General features: G+C 43.9%; 1 protein-coding gene across 6 annotated transcripts in view; it reads left to right on the forward strand.

Annotated features, from left to right (window-relative positions):
- Positions 1-1,167: 1,167 nt before the first annotated feature.
- Positions 1,168-21,927, forward strand: part of METAP1D (methionyl aminopeptidase type 1D, mitochondrial) — an 80,832-nt gene continuing 60,072 nt past the window's right edge. For 3 of the 6 annotated variants that reach the window (XM_082629998.1, XM_082629994.1, XM_082629999.1), the window contains exon 1: positions 1,196-1,238. Coding sequence is in view for 1 of the 6 variants with exons in the window: in XM_082629996.1 (XP_082486122.1) it covers positions 1,199-1,238 (40 nt within the window). In the remaining 5 variants the exon portion in view is untranslated. Of the gene's footprint in view, positions 1,239-21,927 lie in introns of all 6 variants that reach the window. The other 3 variants (XM_082629997.1, XM_082629996.1, XM_082629995.1) reach the window with 3 other exon arrangements.

A 21,927-nucleotide genomic window follows, 5' to 3' on the forward strand; every position in this document is an offset into this window, starting at 1 on the left:
CGGAGCGGCTGGGCCCGTGAGCCATGGCCGCTGGGCCTGCGCATCCGGAGCCTGTGCTCCGCAATGGGAGAGGCCACAGCAGTGAGGGACCCGCGTACCACACACACAAAAAAAATCATTTCTGAATTGTCTGGGATTTTCACGGAGTGTGTAGTTAAATTAAATTCTTAAATATTAATTAGGAGACATCACACATGTTCACCAAGAATCCTTATCAATCTTTACTGCATTTAGAGACTGTTACATTCTTGGTTTGACTGGGTCCATGCAGAGTTCAATTCCTTCACCAGACATTCCTTGAATATCAGGTTCTTTGCTGGGTATCAAGCTACCAAGATGATTAATACCTGGTCCATGACAGAATGGAAATCTGCCCCAGAATGCAGATAAGAGGAACAGCGAATTTGGTAAATTCACTGTCATCACTAGGGATACATCAGCTCCCTCACTTGATTCATAACTGGCCTTCTTTCTGTAGGCTTCATCTTTCGGCAGCGCAATTGGCAGACGTCATCCTCTCATTGTTAAAAGTCAAATTTAGGATTAAGACTCCACTTAATACCGCTGAGCGCGAGGTGTCCTTGGGGAAGGAGAAGTCCCCTGAATATACCCACTGTGGTACTCAGAATAGATTTTGCAGCTGCACACAGATCCTGTCTTGTCTGTTGTCTCTGCTGAGTAATGTAGATTCTGGGACAGCAAAGGGGCAGCTGGTGACTTTGAACCAAATTTTACCTTTCAACCGAATCCAGGGAAATAATTTGCAACAAAGGGCAGACGATGCAAAGTGCTATGTTGAACGCTAGATTGTGCTTTATTTTTTCCTCCCAACTTTACGTTTCCATGACCAAAATGTTGATGCTACAAATATTGGATACCACGCTTACCTGACAGGCTTCTTCCATCCCACCTGGGCGCGGGGGCTCAGAGCGAGCGCGCGAACCGCGGCTGCAGCCCGTCTCTCGCGGCCGGAGCGGGCTCGGCCGGCCGCAGGTTCCCCTACTGGCCCCAGTGCCCGAGCCGCTCCGCCGCCTGGGCTCCCGCAGTCAGCCCCCGCCGCGCACGCGCACTCCCCCTCCGGCGGCCTCGGCGCCTCCGGTCTTCGGCACGGCTGCGACTGGACGGCTCCAACGGGCGGGGCGGGGCGGGGCGAGCGGGGGTGGGGGCGAGAGCTCGCGGCCACGTGACCGACGCCAACATGGCGGCGCCCGGCGGCGTCCACCTGCTCGTCCGTAGAGGTAAGCACCTGGAGGACAGCCCCGCGGGGCTTCTCACTGTCGCTCACTGGCTATGCAGTCGGGTTCAAAGGAGTACACGTCCGCGATCAGACATCTCGGCGCACACGAATGTGCTTTCAGTTCTGCGGACACACGCAGACACACGATGACACATTGCCACAGGAACATACCCACAGGTGTTCATTTGTCACTTGCCTAGATCACGTCACTGCGTGGCATCTATTTGCAGTCCCTCCTTGAGATTTATGGGACATTGTCTGAGGTTTTCTTCGCCCACGTCAGTTGTGTGATTGCTGTAGCAAACTTTTTTATTCCTGGGGCAGAGCGATGAACCTACAGTAACTGAAATGCGCCTGGACACCCAATTGCCGCAGAGAAAGCAATTTGTATCCGTTGGCATGATACAACACGTCTTTTGGGGAACTTTCAAAATGTGATTATTCTCTTCCATTGACTTAAAGTTAAGAAGAGGAGAAATTTTGTCTGGCTAACTTTCAGTAGGTGTTACTCTTGTGTGAGTGGTGAGATTTTAGTAAATGTGCAAATACTTTTGCAGGTGGATCTTTGTTGGATTTGAACCGGTTTCTGAATCTTTGTTGGAAAGAACTAGGAAGTTGTTTCAGGGATGGGGTAGAAGGGAATTAAAATATTTTCAAGGACTATTTAGGTTTCAGGCATGTAGGACCAACAGTCCTGTGAAGCAAATATTATTTTCACAGTAAATAGCTACAGTTTATTAAGTGCTTTTGAAGTACATGATACTGTGTTAAGCACCTAACATATGCTAGCTACCTTTTAAAACCCAGTGAGTTAGGCATTATTCTCTGCTGATGAGAAAAGTGAGACAAAGAGGTTAAGTAATAAGACTAAGATTGCACAGATTGTAAGAGGCAAAATGGGCATTTGAACATGGCACTGATTTCTTTTCTTTTTTTTTTTTTTAAGTGCTCATTCTTCTGCCCTGCATGGCATGGTCTCTTCACAGAAATCAGTTTGCAAAGTTCAGATGAGACAGGACAAGTATGATGAGCATGTGTGAGAAGTAAAAAGGAAGATGGTTTTAGAGAGGAAGGAGGTTGGTAGGCAGATAGACCTCAGTCTTTCAGTGTAATACAGTGTTAGTGGAGATGACTAAGGAGCCACAGGAAGATATGAGGTGAGAGATGTGTAAAGGGAAGGTGATGTAGGCAGTATTTTGGACTGGATGGAAGGGAGAGTGGAGGCCAGTGTGAGAGTACAGCCTTGTGAAAAGAGCACCAATTTACATCTCTTAAGATCTGGGTTCCAATCCAAACTCTGTTTACTAATCAAGTTACTTTTCTTCTGTTTCCTCTTTTGACAAGAAATAATGGTGTTTGGACTTCTTTTTTGTGCACTGCAGGTAATGGTGAAGAGGATCTGGGCAGATAGTCAAGGTAGAGGAGGAGCCAACCCCCCCCCCCACACACACGTGTTATATACACACACATATATGTATGCATATGTATATAATCTCTTTGCAGAGTATAGAAATAACATATTCATCTTTTTTGTCACTTATGATTTTGACAAATGGTGGTTCAGACAGTCTTGGAAAAAGCTATTACAGAACTAGCTATAGTAACCCATCCCACTATACCCCACAAGAGGGTTATCTTCTGACTAGAAGAGGGGGATCTTCTGATTAGAAGAGGGAGGGAAAATATGTCATCAGGAAGAGATTTAGTGATAGGGAAAGGCCCCTTTATGGGCTATTCATAATCACTTTTATTATGCATTGCAGACAGGTTGTCCTGTACCACCTGCTCTCCGCCCCCCAGGGTTGAAAATGAAGGGTAAATTTATGAAGAGTCCTCTCTTTTCTCTCTTCCTCCTTTTCACCCTTTTAGATTGATGTAAATTAATCCACTATAAGGCTTTATGTGCCAGGATTTATCATCAGCATCTATGTGCACCTTTCCCTCTTGGAAAATGGGAAGAAGAGATTTTTTTAAAATTTATTTATTTTTGGCTGCGTTGGGTCTTCGTTGCTGCGCGTGAGCTTTCTCTCGTTGTGGTGAGCGGGGGCTACTCTTCGTTGTGGTGTGAGGGCTTCTCATTGCAGTGGCTTCTCTTGTTGTGGAGCACGGGCTCTAGGTGCGCGGGCTTCAGTAGTTGTGGGCACGCAGGCTCAGTAGTTGTGGCTCGCAGGCTCTAGAGCACAGGGTCTGTAGTTGTGGCGCACGGGCTTAGTTGCTCCGCGGCATGTGGGATCTTTCTGGACCAGGGATCGAAACCGTGTCCCCTGCATTGGCAGGCAGATTCTTAACCACTGTGCCACCAGGGAAGCCCCAGAAGAGATTTTTTAACCTTAAGAAGGGCATAAGGTTTCTCTCATGACTCTCCAGCTCATTGTAGCTTTAATCACAGTACACCCTCTGTATAGTAGTTACCTACTTCCTCTCTCCATCCCCACTCCTAACTAGATTGTTAATTCTTGTTGAGCAGGAACCGTGTCTTATCTATATCTCTATCTATAAGCATAGTACCTGGCTCAAGAGCTTACTGAATTGAGAGGCTGTTAAGACTTGTTTTCTTCTGAGGAATTCCCTGTCAGTCCAGTGGTTAGGACTGGGTGCTTTCACTGCCGAGGACATGGGTTCAGTCCCTGGTCAGGGAATTAAGATCCCGCTCAAGATCCCGCAAGCCCTGCAGCTTGGCCAAATTTGTTCTCTTCTATCATGGGCTAAGGGATGGGTGGAAACTATAAGTAGTGACATTGGAAAGGGGAAAGGATGGATTAGTCTCTTGGAAGGTAGAGAGAAGGTAACAAGAGCCTTTTAGGGATGAAGGTACTCCTGGTATTAGCACTGACACTAAATCCCTGATCACGTGCAAAATCCCTACCCTGGGGCCCCAGGAGTGCTCTCCTTGCTTAATCTCTCACTCCCAGTTCCCACTTTATTAGAATCTTTGTTCCAGCTCTCGAAGCTGGCACATAAGATCCTTTGCCCGGTGAGTATGGGAAGGAATGGTGAAGGCAAAGAAGGGGGCATATTTTCTCTTTTACACTCTTGTTCCTTTTATGAGCCAGTCTCTCCTGGCTTGCCTCCTGTTTCTCTGATTTTCCCAGACTTCCACTAGGCTCTTCTTCTACTTCTAGGTCTTTAAATATTAGTGTTCCCCAGGATTCTGTTCTAAGCCCTCATCCCTGTTTCCTCTCTTTGTTGTCAGCAATCAAATTTACCTACCTCAATGACTGTCAGTTTTTAAAAATCAACAGAGGATCTCCTGGAACTGAGCATCAGGTCTGAATGCCATCTCTCTGTTAGGTATCTTTTCCTAGATGTCTCACAGGCCCTTTAAGCTCAACAAGTCCAATATGGAAATGAATATTTTCCTGCACATCTGCTTCTCCGCATATATACTCTGTCTCCATTAATGACATCGCCATTCAGGTAGTACCTAAGTGTAAGTATTTAAGGGCTTTTGGTCTCCACCACTGCCTTCAGTGTCTGTGTCCAGTGAGTCAGGAAATCCCATTTCTTGGATGCCTCCAGTTTTCTGCATGGTCTGGGTATAATTCTTTACCATCCCCTGTAACTGGTCTCCACCTCAGTCCATCTTCTTCCCCACACCCAGCTGTCTTTCTAAAATTCAGATCTGATTATGATGCTTCCCTACTAAAAAAACCTCTGGGGACTCTTCATTGCTGGGATAGTCTGAATCCCTCAGCATCAAAGGATAGGACCATCTCAGTCTGGCCTCAGTTTACCTTTTCAGCCTCAGGTCCTGCCAGTTTCCTAACCTCATATCTCTGCTAAGGTTTGCCATTGTGTACCTCCTTAATTGCTTTGCCTGCAATGTCTTTTTTCACCCAGCAAACCATTCATCCTTCAAGGCCACGCTTAAATGCCATCTCTCCTTTGAAGCTGTATTTGCCTCTGCCCAGGCTAAACTAACCCAGTCTGCTTACATAGCACTCAGGGCATGCCTTTATCACAACACTTATTACCCTGTATCAGAGTATGCACACTTATCTGAAAAGTATTTGTTTACACCTACATCTCCCTTGCTAGAATGGGAACGTCTTAGAGACAAGAATCTTATCTTCTTCATCTCTGTCTTCCCAAAACCTGGCATACAATGTGTGCACATGGTAAGTACTCAGTTTCATAACCAAATGAAAGACCTTTCAGACTGCAACCTCCTGTAGAAACATTTGTTCACAAAAGTTATATGGTAGGCCTAAAGAATAATTTATCTCAAAATGTCAGTTTTTGTCATATGACCGGCCTAGTTAGTGACTTTATTCCCTGCCCCCACCCCCTTTTATAGTCCATCTCCCTCCAAGATTAATTTAAGGCAGTGTTACTTCTGTATACCTTTTTGGGCAACTGTGAGAATTCCAGGTAATTTGAGTTGTGAGTCAGACTTATTGGAGATAATTAGAAAAAAGAGGTTGGGAGGGGGAAGGGAAGAAATCTAAAAGAGAAGTGCTTAAGGTTTAAGCAGTATAGTCATGGGAGAGATGAAGGAAGCTGATGGAAGTAAACCCTTGGACCTAATCACTATCCTGCTGTCCTTCCACAGTCCATGTGGAGGGAACTGATGCCAGTGAGAGGAGAGGGGGCAGATTGTGGGCAAGTCCAGCAGAAAGTCTAAGAAAGACACAGTTGGTGGGTGTGTGAAATAGTTTGCCTTTTCCAGAGGGCTGTGTGGCAATGTGTATCAAGGTGTAAGGTATACATACTTTTTACCTAACAATTCTGCTTTTAGGAATTTATCCTGAGAGAACAATAGGATGAGTGTACAAAGATGGATAAATAAGAATGTAACTTTATAATAATGGTAATTGGGAAATATTCACCATAATCTGAAATGTCCATTGGTAAGAGAATGACTAAATAAATTATAGTTTATCCATGCAATGGCATGCTGTACAGCCATTAAAAAGATGATGTAGATATACTGTAGACTTAAAAAGTCATGGACATGCATAGAGGAGAAAAGGCTGGTATAGAACAGTAAATCCCACTTACATAAAGTTTGTATCTTTGTTTCCTTATATGTATATATGCCCAAAGAAATATCTAGCATGATGCTCACCCAAGTGTTCATAGCTGTTATTTCCAGATGGTGAGATTGTACTGATTTTTACTTCCTTCATAATTGATGTGTTTGAATTTTATACATTGAGAAGATAGCATTTTTATTTTCCAAACCTTTTTTTTTAAAACTGTATAAAAGAAAAAAACAACCAAGCAAATACAAAAGATATCAAATGTTTGAATGGGACCAGACGCAAGGGAAAAATTTCTTTTACTGTGCATATTCTCTGCAACACAGCAAAAAGTCTATGTAATTTATAATATAGGAAATGAACACCTTTAAGATTTCCATGATCAAGGAATGGTAACTGGAAATTACTTACATATACTCATTACTGTAATTTAAGATGCATATAATGCTACTAATATTTTATTATTCTTGTCTTTTTTTTAACAAATGTACGAACTTTTACAAGTGCTTTTGTTCATCTGTGACTCTGAGGCCATAGATTCTTCCACTAAGAATTTTCTTATGATAGTGGTTTTTCAAAAATTTAACCTCCAGGTAGGGGAGGGGCTATTTTACACCATAAATTAGGTACTTTAAACTTTTGTCAACTGACCTGAGATCCTTACTGTTTTGTATAGCTTCAGTAGGAAAATGTATCCTCAGTTTCATCAAACCAACTTAGAAATCAGCTTTTGGGATGCAGGCCATGGATGATTTGGAAAATATCAATACTATTAATAAGGAGCTTCCTGTGACTTAAACTCTTCGTGTTGATAGCTGAGAATGGAGATGGATTTTTACTATATGATTTTTTTAACAAGTACCTTAATACAAATACAAATAAACTCTGTTATGATATGGCTTGTTACTACATAAATTAAAGCATACTTCACAATCAAATCATGACCCTGAATTCCCTAAAGTCAGACTTGTCCCTCAAGCCATGTGTGCTCTTATGTTTTCCCTCTGCTTGAAATAGCTTTCTATAATGCATAGTTCCTGTCTCCCATTGAAATTATGAACTTTAATACACAGTACAGGGCATGTAGACCCTCAATGATAAATGCTGTGCAGTCATTAACCAAAAAAAAAAAAAAGATGTTGAGCTCTATTTGTTGACATGGAATGATATTCACAACGTATATTATTTGGAAAATGCAAGTTATAGAGCAATTTCATATAATCTCATTTTGTGAAATCAAATATTGATATATCCATGTGTGTCAAAGTGTAGAACATACAGAGAGAGAGAGAAAGAAAGAGAGAGAAAGATAGAGAGAATGGCATTCACCTACATAAATATTCACAGTTTTTATGAAATGTTCACTTTCCCCAAGCATTGGGAATCTTTGAAAATGAAGAGTGGATGCTATGTATCTTTGGGAATTTGGCAAGATGGGAGGAGAATAAGATATATGCAAAGCTTCATTTGAACATTACCCTGTTTTTCAGTTAAAACAGTTTTTTCTTGTAGAGATTGGATTTTCTTTTTTAGCTTTTGAATGTGCAGAATTTCAAACATACAGAAAAGTGGAGAGAGTAGTACATACCCATCACCTAGTTACAATAGTCATCCATTTATGGCAGCTCTTGTTTCATCTTTACCCCCAGCCACTTCCCCTCCCCAAGCTGGATTATTTTGAAGCACATCTCAGATATATAATTTCATCTGTAGATTTTTCATTATGTATCTCCAAAAGCCAGGAGCCTTTAAAATTTCTTCATATATTGCACTTATCAGTTCTAGAATTTACATTTGGTTCTTTTCTTATAGTTTCCATTTCTGTGTTGAGGTTTCCCAGCTGTTTACTCACGTCCATCTTTTCCTTTAAGTACTTGTACATACATATTTATAACAGCTGCTTTAAAGTCCTTATCTGTTAATCTGTCATCTGGGTGATCTCAGGGTCTTTTTCTGTTTTATTGACTTTATTTTCTTGACTGTGGATCACATTTTTCTGTTCTTCATATAGGTAATTGTATATTCTTCCCAAGAGGATAATACCTTGTGGAGATTATGCTGTTCTGCCAGGCATGGTTTTCTTCTTTGGTAGGGTGGATCTGTTTGTTTTGCTCTTAGTACTAGAGTGTGGTTCTTACTCTAGTGCAGAGTTTAGCAAACTTTTTCTATAAAGGGCCAGATAGTAAATACCTTAAACTTCTGTGGGCCCTATCGTCTCTACTGCAACTACTCAAGTCTGCTAATATAGTACAAAGGCAGCATAGACAGTATATAAACAAATGAGCATAGCTATATTCCAATAAAATTTTATTTATAAGAAAGACAGTGAGCCGGGTTTGGCTCACAGGTCTTAATTTGCCCACCCTTGCTCTGCATGTGCGTGGTTCTTATTCCACTGAGGGCCCAGTTGATCTTTCTGGTCCCAGTTGAATGCCTGTGGGGCTCAGTGAGGTCTGTCTACTCGGGTTGGGCTAAGACTTCAACTTCTCCCAGCCCTGCAACGTCTGGAATCTCTATTCAGCTCTCAGCCTTGCACCAGCCGCTGTCCGGTAGGCCTCGCGCCTCTCTGTTTCCCAGAACCCTCAGTACCGCACAAATTCCAGCTGCTTCAGCAGGCAGCCCTCTGCTCTCTGCCTCCCTAAGTAAACAGTGAGGGGCTGTGCTTGGCTTGGGCTCCATCTCCCAAGGCCACATTTGGGACGGTTTCCCCAGGCAGAACACTGGAGCCAATCTGGGCTCACCTTATGTACTTCTTTACCCTCAAGGTTCACTGTCCTACATTGTTCAGCAGCCAATGCCAAAAAATAGCTCCTTCACGTTTTGTCTAGTTGTCTAGTCATTTAAGGCAGGAAGGAATTCTAGTACCAGTTATGCCAACATGGCTAGAAGAGGATGTCAGTTTTTTTTTTTATTCAGTAAGTTTATTTTCCCAGTTTTTTTTCTTGAAATTTATTTGTTGAAGCAACTGACTCAGCAGTCTGCCCTAACGGAGCTTTCCACATTCTGGATTTTGCTGACTGTATTTCCAGTGGAGTCATTTAGTTCCTCTCTCTCTCTATATATATATATTTTTTTTTTTTTGCGGTACGTGGGCCTCTCACTGTTGTGGCCTCTCCCGTTGCGGAGCACAGGCTCCGGACGCGCAGGCTCAGCGGCCATGACTCACGGGCCCAGCCACTCTGTGGCATGTGGGATCCTCCCGTACCGGGGCACGAACCCGTGTCCCCTGCATCGGCAGGCAGACTCTCAACCACTGCGCCACCAGGGAAGCCCCAAAATGTTCCTCTATTAACTGGCAGTTAGATCCAAGGCCTGACTTGATTTAGGTTACACTTTTTGTTGTTGTTGTTTTGGGCAAGAATACTTCCTAGAGTATTGCTTTTTGTGATGTTAGTGGCCACTGGTGATCGATCATTACTTGGCTCCATTAGCTCATTAAGAGTTTGCAAAATGGTAATTCAGTCATTCCTTCTGCATTTATTAGCTAGAAGATATCTACAGAAAGAAACTTTCTCATCAAGTATTTGATTACCCTGATAGACCTCATCCTGAAAAGTTAAATGTTTGATTTGTTCTCTGTATTTACCAGTTTTTAAAATAACAAGTTTATCCTCCAAAAGTGACCAATGAGTTGTGTTTAGAACTGTGTGGATTTATGTTTAATTGGGTATCTACTTCCTTAATTTTCTGAAAGTATATGAAAGGATCACGCAGTGTGGAAGTGTAATCCTAAAGCAAGATTGAAAGATTATAGAAAGAAGAGCAAAAGCAATTGACAGAAATAGCATTTAAAAAAATGAATTTAGCGGGCTTCCCTGGTGGCGCAGTGGTTGAGAGTCCGCCTGCCGATGCAGGGGACACGGGTTCGTGCACCAGTTTGGGAAAACCCCACATGCCGCGGAGCGGCTGGGCCCGTGAGCCATGGCCGCTGAGCCTGCGCGTCCGGAGCCTGTGCTCCGCAACGGGAGAGGCCACAACGGTGAGAGGCCCGCGTACCGCAAAAAAAAAAAAAAAAAAAAATGAATTTAGGGAATTCTTACTATAACAATGTTAAAGTGGGAGATTATAGAGTAAGAAAGGATTGAACATCCTCCAGTGTTTGTTCCAAGTTGAGTCCCACAGTGTTAGTCCTTCACATTGCAGCAAGAGGTTCAGTTTTGTATCTAGTGAAATGTCAGATCTTGTGCTTAGAATAATATGCTTCTTAATATCTAGAGAGTGATTATATATCAGAAAAAGCAACTGGTAAAGATTTGATTTTGGATCCTGTCTCTACAACTTATTATCACGTGAATTTAAAAAGTAACGTAATTTTCCACTCAACTTTTCTGTGAACCTAAAGCTGCTCTAAAAACTATGTCTATTAAAAAAAACAACTTAACCTTTCTGAATTTCACTTTCTTCACCTGTTTTCAAAAAAAAGAAAGGGTATAAAATTATCTAAGTTAAATGAAAATTAAGAAATTAAGTGGGAGAACCTGTGAAAGTATCTAGCACAAGAAATGTCCCTTTCCTTTTAGCAGATATTCTCCATTGGTTGAAGCAATTACAAGGAAGCCCAGATTCAGGGAAGGGGATATAGAGTCCCTCTTTTTTTTTATTTTTTTATTTTTGCGGTACGCGGGCCTCTCACTGTTGTGGCCTCTCCCGTTGTGGAGCACAGGCTCTGGACACGCAGGCTCAGCGGCCATGGCTCACAGGCCCAGCCTCTCTGCGGCACGTGGGATCTTCCCGGACCGGGGCACGAACCCGCGTTCTCTGCATCGGCAGGCGGACTCTCAACCACTGCGCCACCAGGGAAGCCCTAGAGTCCCTCTTGATGGCATACGTGTCAATGAATCGAGACAATCTAAGGCTGTTTCTTGAATACAGTGGGAAGGAAGAAGATGAACTCCTCCAATACATGCAAAATTTTGTCTATATGGACACTTTCCTGAAGGAAAATACGCGTGACTTTCATTAATTTCTCGAAGTAAGATGATTTGAAAAACAAATAGCATCTCCCTTAGAATATCAATATTCTTTGATACCCCTCCCACTGAGAAGTGGGGTCTCACTTAGTTGCTTCACGGCACGTGCGATCTTCCGGACCAGGGCTCGAACCTGTGTCCCCTCCCCTTGAGTCTAGACTGTCTTGTGACTACTTCAACCAAAAGAGAATTGGGGAGGTGATGCTGTGTGACTTTCAAGGCTGTCATAAAAGGAGATGCAGCTTCTGCTTTGTTCACTAGAACAGTCATGCTGGGAGCTTCAGCTGCCTTGTAAGAAACCCAGCTACCCTGGGGCTGCTGTGTTGTGAGGAAGCCAAGCCACTTGAAGAGGTTCTTTGAAAGTTATCCAGTCAGGAGACCTAATCTTTGAGTCATCCCATTGCAGGCACCAGACATGTGAATGAGCCTTCAGATGGTTCCAGCCCTCAGCCCTAGAGTCATCCCCAGCCAAGTCTTCTTCTTTACTCAGGGCCTCAGATATCATGCAGCCTCAGACATTCATTTCCAAATTCCCGATGCAAATAATCAATGAGCATAATAAAATTATTAGTTCTGTTAAAACACTGTTAACTTTTGGGTAACTCGTTACAAAGCAGTATTAACTAGAACACTATGTAATACCTAAGAGCCAGCAGCAATTAATTTTCAGTGGAAAACCTAAAGAACAACTTATAGGTAGTACATGCAGGCAGGCAGTCACAAAATATCTCCCACAAAACTTGGAGTCACCACACACAACAAGTATCACTTATCACCAGATATTTATTTATTTATTTAAGAAAATTTTTTAGACTTCCCTGGTGGTGCAGTGGTTAAGAATCTGCCTGCCAGGCTTCCCTGGTGGCGTAGTGGTTGAGAGTCCGCCTGCCGATGCAGGGGACACAGGTTCATGCCCCGGTCTGGGAAGATCCCACATTCCACGGAGCGGCTAGGCCCGTGAGCCATGGCCGCTGAGCCTGCGCGTCCAGAGCCTGTGCTCCACAACGGGAGAGGCCACAACAGTGAGAGGCCCGCGTACCGCAAAAAAAAAAAAAAAAAAAAAAAAGGCCATTGGGCTTCATTTAAGAATCCGCCTGCAGGGGACACAGGTTCGAGCCCTGGTCCAGGAAGATCCCACATGCTGCGGAGCAACTAAGCCCGTGAGCCACAACTACTGAGCCTGTGGTTTAGAGCCCGCAAGTCACAACTACTGAGCCTGTGTGCCACAACTACTGAGCCCGTGCGCCTAGAGCCCGTGCTCCGCAACAAGAGAAGCCACTGCAATGAGAAGCCCGCGCACCACAACAAAGAGTAACCCCCGCTGACCGCAACTAGAGAAAGCCCGTGTGCAGCAACGAAGACCCAACACAGCCAAAAATAAATAAATAAGTAAATTTATTTAAAAAAAATTTTTTGGGGGGCTGCCCACGCTGCTTTTGGGATCTTAGTTCCCTGACCAGGGATTGAACCTGCACCTCAGCAATGAAAGCATGGAGTCCTAACTACTGGACCGCCAGGGAATTCCTTATCACCAGATATTTATAATTTATTCATAGTCTAGATGAAGTTTATCAAACTGGAGTCATTTTTACCGTAGGTGATATTACTCAGTATCCTGGCTGACTTTCCACATTTGCCAGGTTTCCAAAGAGAACAGAGCTAGAAAGTTAACCCAAGGTCAAATGTGTCAATAGAGAACTATCCATTGAGAAAAGCAAAGTAAGAATATTAATATTAGACAGAATAGAATTTTTTTTTTTTTTTTTTTTTTTTTTTTTGCTGTACGCGGGCCTCTCACTGCTGTGGCCTCTCCCGTTGCGGAGCACAGGCTCCGGACACACAGGCTCCGCGGCCATGGCTCGCGGGCCCAGCCGCTCCGCGGCATGTGGGATCTTCCGGGATCGGGGCACGAACCCGTGTCCCCTGCATCGGCAGGCGGACTCTCAACCACTGCGCCACCAGGGAAGCCCTAGACAGAATAGAATTTAAGGCAAAAAGCATCAAAGAGGACAGAGAGGTTCATGGACCTTTTCTCTTTCTACCCTCACTATCCCCTTAATGATCTCATTAGTTATATGACTCTAATAACCCATTAAGCTGTTGCCTCCCGTGTTTATGCCCTCAGCCAAGACCTTTCTCCTAAATTCCAGACTCATACATCCATCTGCTTACTTAACATTTCCAAATGTCGAAATCAACATGTTCAAAACTCCAAAACTGGACTTGTAATCTCTTCCCTAAAATTTGCTCCACTCCAAAGACTTCCCTACCTTAGTTGTCGGTACTTTTATCCTGTCAGTTTCTCAGACCATAAATCTTCAAATCAACCCCAATTCCTTTCTTTCTCTCACGTATCCAATCTGTCAAGAAATCCCATTGAATCTACCTTTTTTAAAAAAAGAAATAAATTTATTTATTTATTTATTTATTTTTGGCTGTGTTGGGTCTTCGTTGCTGCATGTGGGCTTTCTCTAGTTGCAGTGAGCGGGGGCTACTCTTCGTTGCGGTGTGCGGGCTTCTCATTGTCGTGGCTTCTCGTTGCAGAGCAGGGGCTCTAGGTGCGCAGGCTTCAGTAGTTGTGGCACGCGGGCTCAGTAGTTGTAGCGCATGGGCTTAGTTGCTCTGCGGCATGTGGGATCTTCCCGGGCCAGGGCTCCAACCCATGTCCCTTGCATTGGCAGGCAGATTCTTAACAACTGCGCCACCAGGGAAGCCCAGAAGATATACCCAGATATACCCAGAATGCATCTCTAGACACCCCACTGTCACCAACCTGAGCTGAGTCACTATCATATCTTACCTGGATTACTGCAGTAACCACTTACTGGTCTCCCTGCTTCTACCGTTGCCCTCCTATACTGGATTCTCAACACAGCAGCCAGACTGAACTTTTAAAAGTGTTAAGTCAGATCATGTCATTTCTTTGCTGAAAACCTATTTCACTCAGAGTAAAAGCCAAAATCCTTATAATGTCCTGTAAGGCCCTACTCATAGCACTTAACACTTTCTAACACACTGTATGACTTACTTATTTGTCATGTTGTCTGTTGCCTACCTCCCCACATATATAGACTATAAGTTTGGCAAAGAGAAGAATTTTTGTTTGTTTTTTTCCCTGATGTATCCCAAGGACCTAGAACAATGCCTGGCACATAATAATCACTCAATAAAGATTTTTTGAATGAATAAATGAAAAGTGGCTAGTTAATAGTGATACAATAATGTTATTAATAATGAATCTTTATGAGTCAAATAACATGTTAAAATACATAAAGCAAGAGCTGTTAAAAATAAAAGGAAAAATGGATAAAACCGCAATCGTAGTAGGAAACTAGCATGCCTCTAATTTGTCAATTTAAGTAGACATAATAAGGTTATTGGATTTCAGAATGTTATAATTAGTAAATTTGATTTAATATTAAATTTGATACCTTGGATTAGGATTTTTTTTTACAAATATACACGAAATAAGATAAAAGTTGGTAAGTTATGCCACTGAAAACCTCAGTAAGTTCTAGAAAGAAAAATTGTATAAACTGCGTCCTCTGATCACAAAGCAATAATGCACAAATTAATGGGGAAAGAGGAGATTTGACCCAAGTATTGTGGAAACACAAAAGGAAACTAGATAGCAGGGGATGTGCCATTTACACTGTACTGGCCTTGGAATACACAGTTCTCATCCTCCATCAGTTCACAGCCCTTGGTGGAATCAAACATGTAAATCAGTTTTGCAGCAGAATAAGAAGGATGCACAGATAGAGGTAAGCATATGATGCAATGGGATCATCCAGTAGAGACCGATGCGCCTTCACCTTTACAGAGGAGGAGAAGACTAGGCTGAGTCCTCCAGTGCAAGGAGTCTAGAAACAGAGAGGCCTCTTGTCCAAAGGCAGAGAGAGGGGAGAGAGCCTGTGCAGCCTTCTGGGAGCTCGGCTGGTTTAATATGGCAAGCAAGTAGGGTGAGAGCTAGGGAGTAGCCAGTTGGAGATGCTACTTTTGGCAGTAAAATGTATAGGATTCGGGGACTACCTGAATGGGACAACTGAGGCATGTGTGTGAAAAGGAGTAAAGATACCAGACTTTAGGGATGGAGGAAATGATAGGTGTGCCTGTAGATAGTTTTTCAGCTGGAAGAGGAGACAGAAAATTGAAGAAGCTCCTCGTCCCCCAATTACTTCTGTTTCTTCCTGTACATTTTTGCAGAGATTAGAGATGAAACGAGGTAGGGGGTTGGGAAATAGGAGGAAAAAATGATAAGGAATAATAGAAGGATTGCCCAGCAGTGTTGAGATCCAAGTGAAATTAGAGACCGTGTATCTGTAGTGACCCCATTCATTGCCACTGTGTGATTTTCTCCAAATGGGCATCATCCTGTGTGTATAAAAGAGTGAAGGTAGATAGTTGGATTGATTGGAATTTTCCAGATGGATGCACTGGAAGGACCAGGGAGTAAGAGAAAAGGGGAGTGGGGGGTTAGCAAGAGGGGGGTTGAATTAATGCATTCTAGAGTCTAGCCTAGGCTGGAAGTTTCCCAAGGTCATGGACCTTGTCTATTTTGTTTGTTTCTGGGCTCATTATTACAATGAATAATCTAGAGCGTAGAAGTAAAAAGGGAAGAGACTGATAGTTTGGGGGTCGGGGGGAAAGGAGTTGTCCTAAGACGAGAATTTCCAGCAAGAGCAAAGAACAGGTATAATGGGAATGAGAAGTGAGGAACTGGAAGATTTGGGGGTAGTAGTCTGGAGTTTCACCACGGAGGTGACTTCTGAACTGGGTTAGATGGTTTTTAGTTTAATTGGAGAAAGAAGCCTAATACCTATAACAATGCAAAACAGTATGACAGTGCTCTGGGCAAAAGAGGAAGGAAAGATAATTTGGGGCTGGAGTGATCACTTCACAGAATTGGGCCTTGAAGGATGAGTAAGGTGGTCAGCAGAGAGGCGGAGGGATGAGGGAGGGGCATTTCTAAGGGGGTAAAGCAGGGCAGTGGTGGGGAAACCATGTGAATACAGGAAAAGTCAAGACCTGTTCAGAGGGTTCTGGAATGGAGGGTTTGGCTGGAGCTGAGAGTTTGCGTAGAAGAGTTATGAAGAGGAAGATTAATAATACAGGTTAGGCAAACAGGGCTTCCCTGGTGGCGCAGTCGTTAAGAATCCTCCTGCCAATGCAGGGGACACGGGTTCGAGCCCGGGAAGATCCCACATGCCGCGGAGCAACTAAGCCCGTGCACCACAACCACTGAGCCTGCGCTCTAGAGCCCGCGAGCCACAACTACTGAGCCCGCGCACCACAACTACTGAAGCCCACGCGCCTGGAGCCTGTGCTCCGCGACAAGAAAAGCCACCGCAATGAGAAGCCCGCGCACCACAACGAAGAGTAGCCCCTGCTCGCTGCAAGTAGAGAAAGCCCGCACACAGCAACGAAGACACAACACAGCCAAAAATAAAAATAAATATTAAAAAAAATTTAAAAAAATACAGGTTAGGGCCAGGTGATGAGAACGTTGAAGGTCGGCTTAGGGTTTATCTTATAGGCAGCAGAGACTGATGAAGGTTTTTGACAAATAAGTGAAATAACCTGCAGCTGGTGGTGCCCTGGATGTATTGAAGAGGGAAAGCTATCGTATCATTTGGGAAATATTGGTGGAAACAAAGTGATGGGGGCCTGAATTAGTGCCTTGTCTGCAGGATGGAAAGGGAGAGATGGATGCAAGAGAAATGATACAGAGAAGGAGGAATCAAGACCTGGTGATTAGAAAGGGGACCTGAGGAAGGAGAGAAGCTGTCAGAGCAGAAGAGAGGGAGTTGGCAGAAACAGAGAACCTAGTCAGAAAAGGGGCTCAGGAGGAAATTTTGGGATGACTCAGTAAGGGTCAGTGAAATTGGCCACTTGGAGGTCATAGAGACTTAGACCAAAATTTTAGCAGTGGAAGGAGAGATGAAAAGTGATGGTGGTGGCTGCAGAGAAGTGTGGAGATTCTTGGTTCTCTTTTTAAATAACAACTTCATCAAGATATAATTCACAGACCATGCAATTCACCTATTTAAAGTTTACAATTCAGTGGTATTTAGTGTATTCAGAGTTGTGCAACCATCACCACCATCAATTTTATATTTTCATCACCCCTGAAAGAAACCTCTTACCCATTAGTAGTCACTCTCCAATCCCCCTATCCTCACCAGCCCTAGGTAACCACTAATCAGCTTTCTGGCTTTATAGATTTCCTATTCTGGACATTTCAAATACGTGTAATCACATAATGTGTGGTCTTCTATGACTGGCTTCTTTCACTTAGGACTGTGTTTTCAAGGTTTATTCATGTTGAAGCATGTATCAGTACTTCATCCCTTTTTTAATTGCCAAATAATATTCTACTGAATGGGATATCACATTTTGTCTATCCAGTCACCAATTGTTGGACATTTGGGTTATATCCACTTTTTGACTCTTACAAATAATGCTGCTGTGGACATTTGTGTACAAGTTTTGTGTGGACGTACCTTTTGGTTTTCACATAGAGGTTCTGGCTATGTTTAGACGCAGAGGGAAGAAAGACAACTGGTAAGGAAAAAGGACCACGGGAAATTCTGGAGAGCAGGGGGCTTCCTGGAGAGAGAGCAGACCTGAAAGAGGTGAAAAGGAATAGAAGGAGGAGAAGGGGGAAAATTCCCCTTGGAAGGGGTGAGAGTATCTCTACTTCTACAACAGGAGTGAAGGACGAGTGGGAATTCCTTTTTCTATGAACGAAAATACTTTGAAAATATATTTTCTGATTATAAAAGTAATACAAGGAAGGCTGTATAAACACAGGCTAAGAGTGTGGGTTGTCAAATCAGGCTCCTTAGGTTCGAATCCTGCTGCTGCTGCTTACTAGTTGTGGAACCTTGGGCATGTTAACCTATTCAGGCTTCAGTTTCTTCGTTTTTAAAATGGAGTTGAGACAAGTACTTACCTCACTAGGCTATTATGAAGATTAAAGAAATAATACCTGTGCAGCTGTATTAGTTACCTACTGCTGTGTAACAAATTACCCCAAATGACAAACACTATGTCACAGTTTCTGAGGGGCAGGAATCTGGGTGTAGCTTAGCTGGGGGCCTATGGCTTAGGAGCTCTCACGAGGTTGTAGTTGAGCTATTGGTGGGAGCTGTAGTCATCCCAGCACTTGACTGGGGCTGGACGACCCGCTGCCAAGCTCACTCACATGGTTCTTGGCCGGCCTCAGTTCCTCGTGAAGGCCACTTTCTTGCCACCTGTGTCTCTCCATCGGACTGCTCACAACATGGCAGCCTGTTTCTTCCAGACTGGTGATCCAAGGAGGGTACCAGAGTGCCCACTGTGGCAGAAGCCACAGTCTTTTATAACCTAATTTCAGAAGTGGCATCCCTTCCCCCTGCTCCCACAGACCAGCACAGTGTAGCGGACCAGGGTGTGGATGCCAGGAGGCTGGGTCATTGGCGACCACCTTGGCTACCACACAGTTCTTAATAATAAGCCCTTAATAACTACAGTTGGCCCTTGAACCACACGGATTTGACCTGCATGGGTCCACTTATACATGGATTTTTTTTTGATAGTAAATACTGCAGTGCTACATGGTCCACAGATACTGAAGGCTGACTATTTATTTGCAGATGTTCTCCTGCGAGGAGGGTCAGCACCCTTAACCCCCAGGTTGTTCAGTGGTCAACTGTATTCATAGTGGAAATATTAAGATATTATAAAAGTGGGGCTTCCCTGGTGGCTCAGTGGTTAAGAACCCGCCTGCCAATGCAGGGGACACAGGTTCGAGCCCTGGTCCGGGAAGATCCCACATGCTGCGGAGCGACTAAGCTCGTGAGCCACAACTACTGAGCCTGCGCTCTAGAGCCTGTGAGCCACAACTACTGAAGCCCACATGCCACAACTACTGAAGCCCACGCGCTTAGAGCCCGTGCTCCGCAACAAGAGAAGCCACTGTAATGAGAAGCCCACAGACTGTAACGAAGAGTAGCCCTCACTTGCCGCAACTAGAGAAAGCCCACGTGCAGCAATGAAGACCCAACGCGGCCAAAAATAAAAACAAATAAATTTATTTTTTTTAAGAGATATTATAAAAATGTATAAAGAAGAGGGAATTCCCTGGCGGTCCAGTGGTTAGGACGCGGCGTTTACACTGCCGTGGCCTGGGTTCAATCCCTGGTCGGGGAACTAAGATCCCCCAAGCTGAGTGGTGCCACCAAAACAAAAACAAAAACAAAAAAAAGTATAAAGAAGAAAGTAAAAGTCACTCACAGTCCACCATTTAGATAGAATTGGCATTTCTAAAATGACTTTTTCCCTAAGGAGGGCTACTAGTAATAGGACCATGATTTCTAAAAATTCCTTCCACATCTACAAGACAAAGCTTATTAATTACTGAAATATTAACTTAGGAAAATTAACATTTGAGGTCCTTTTATCTCTCACATTTGGAGTCTGCACATCACACTTGTTTATCCTTCTATTCAGCATTGTGATAATTCTGAATTTGGGGCATCACATACCCTGTCTCTGTCATCAGTAAGATTGTGATTTTCCTATAAGATCAAATAGAAATAGGTCACAGATGAAAAGAACACCCTCACCGGACTCCCTGCCAACTGGCTGGTCCAGCTGAAAACCAGCCCCTCTAAGAATTGATGTTACAAAAACAGCTCCTCTCTGTTGTCTTCTGTCATTTCTCCCCTACTTTATGCTCCGTGAATAGCAGCTGTTCAGGGTATTGCCGAGTGAGCACAGGGGTGCTGCAATCAGAAATGTGAGTGAGCGACACAGCAGGAGAAGGCTGGGGCCGAGGGAGGTGCGTTCTGGTGATACAGTGAGTAAGTGGGAGACATGACAAACAGCCAGACAGCAGTACGATGGCCCACTGGGAAGCGTGTGAAAGATTATCAATTACCTCGATTAAAAAAAAGAAAGCCCCCAGAAGTCTCTTTCACCAGTAGAGAAAAATCACAGCTGCTGAGGAGAGTCTTGTCAAGTCTCTTAGGTGGATTGGTGCTTTGTGCTAGCTTCTTTTATAAAAGTCAGATTAATTTTCTAATACTGTTTTCTACTTTAATGTTATTGCTTTAATCATTAGACTATCGCCAATTCCTTCAGGCAATAGGAAGCGATTGAAGATTTAATGAGATTCATATTGCTTGTCCTTAAATGTTGATGACTTCCTTCATGCATATTAATCATTCCTGACCTTGATCTTAAATTCCTTCCCAGCACAGATTCTCATCAAGCATACCTACGATCCCTCGGTGTTCACCAGAGGCACCTGGTTTGTTTCCAAAAGTACATTAACTCTAATGTTCAGTGTACATCAGATTTCTCAGTATCCTTGTCTGATTTGTCTTCTAGTTCTTACTATGATTATAAATCTGGAAAATTTAGGGGGAGAAAAATCAGCAACCCTGAAGAGGGGATTTAGCCTAGTTTAAAAGACTGTTCTGTTCAGCAGACCTTGAACATGGCTTAATTGGTTGTCTAGGTCAGTATGTCCAACTGGCAACTCTCAGACCCCATCCAGGCCACAGAGTGTTTCTGGGTGGCTGAAGTGCGTGTGCTCCGGCTGGCGAGCAGCAGGACTCGGCCTTTGTCCCCTGCTTTGGCGGCCCCAGCCTTTAGTTCAGGCCTACCCCCTCCTGCCACAGGGGCCTGGGAAACCCTGGCTGACCACCTGGTCTCCTCATGCCCAGCATCCGTGCGTCTGCATCCCCACCCTTGCCCCAATTATCTCCTCAGCCACCTTGGCAGATTTTCTAACCAACAGTCCTTGCCCGAACCAGGACCCAGGAAAGGAGTCGTTCGAGTGTGTGAGAGGAGAGAGGAGAGGGCTGAGGAGTCGGGGGGAAGATGAAAGTGAGAGCGAAGGGGTGTGGGGGAAAGAGGGAGAAAGGATCACATCGTTGAAGAGAAAATAAATATGTAAGACCTTGAGGGTGAGGGAGTCTGTATACAAGGAGACAGAAGAGTAGGAAGAGCTAGGTAAAGAGGTGAAAGAGCTTGCGTATGGTGATGCTGAGATGAGGGCCAAAAGAGGTAAATTTGCGTGTGAAAGAGGCCACCTGTGAGAGAACAGGAAGAGAAAATGGAGAGAGCAAAACAGCTCTCTGCTCCATAGAACCTGACCAGGCGCATCACTGGGAAACACGGTCTGACAAAGCATTTTTTCAGATTTGTGAATATGTTTTTGGTTTTTGTTTGTTTGTTTTTTGCGGTACACGGGCCTCTCACTGTTGCGGCCTCTCCCGTTGCGGAGCACAGGCTCCGGACGCGCAGGCTCAGCGGCCATGGCTCACGGGCCCAGCCGCTCCGCGGCATGTGGGATCCTCCCGGACCGGGGCACGAACCCGTGTCCCCTGCATCGGCAGGCGGACTCTCAACCACTGCGCCACCAGGGAAGCCCGTGAATATGTTTATAACAAAAAAGTATTGTTATAAAAAAGTTAAACCACAAACAGACCCTTAGAAGATTACATTACATTAAGGTTATTTTAGGATGTCCCAAATGCTTGCTGGCGTGTTGATTGTCTTAAATGTGGCTCATCCCAACCAAGAAGTTGGATATCAATTTTAATGATGTTAAGTGCTTACCATTTTTAAAAAACAAATTAAGTACTTTTTGCATACAAATGGAAGTTTTTCATCTTAGGTAATCATCTGTTGATATCACTTAACTGAGTAAGTAGGAAGATATCCATTTTGTGAAGCAGGTTTCTCA

Source organism: Mesoplodon mirus (genome assembly GCF_964341445.2).
Source record: "Mesoplodon mirus genome assembly, chromosome: 8".
Lineage (NCBI taxonomy): Eukaryota > Metazoa > Chordata > Mammalia > Artiodactyla > Ziphiidae > Mesoplodon > Mesoplodon mirus.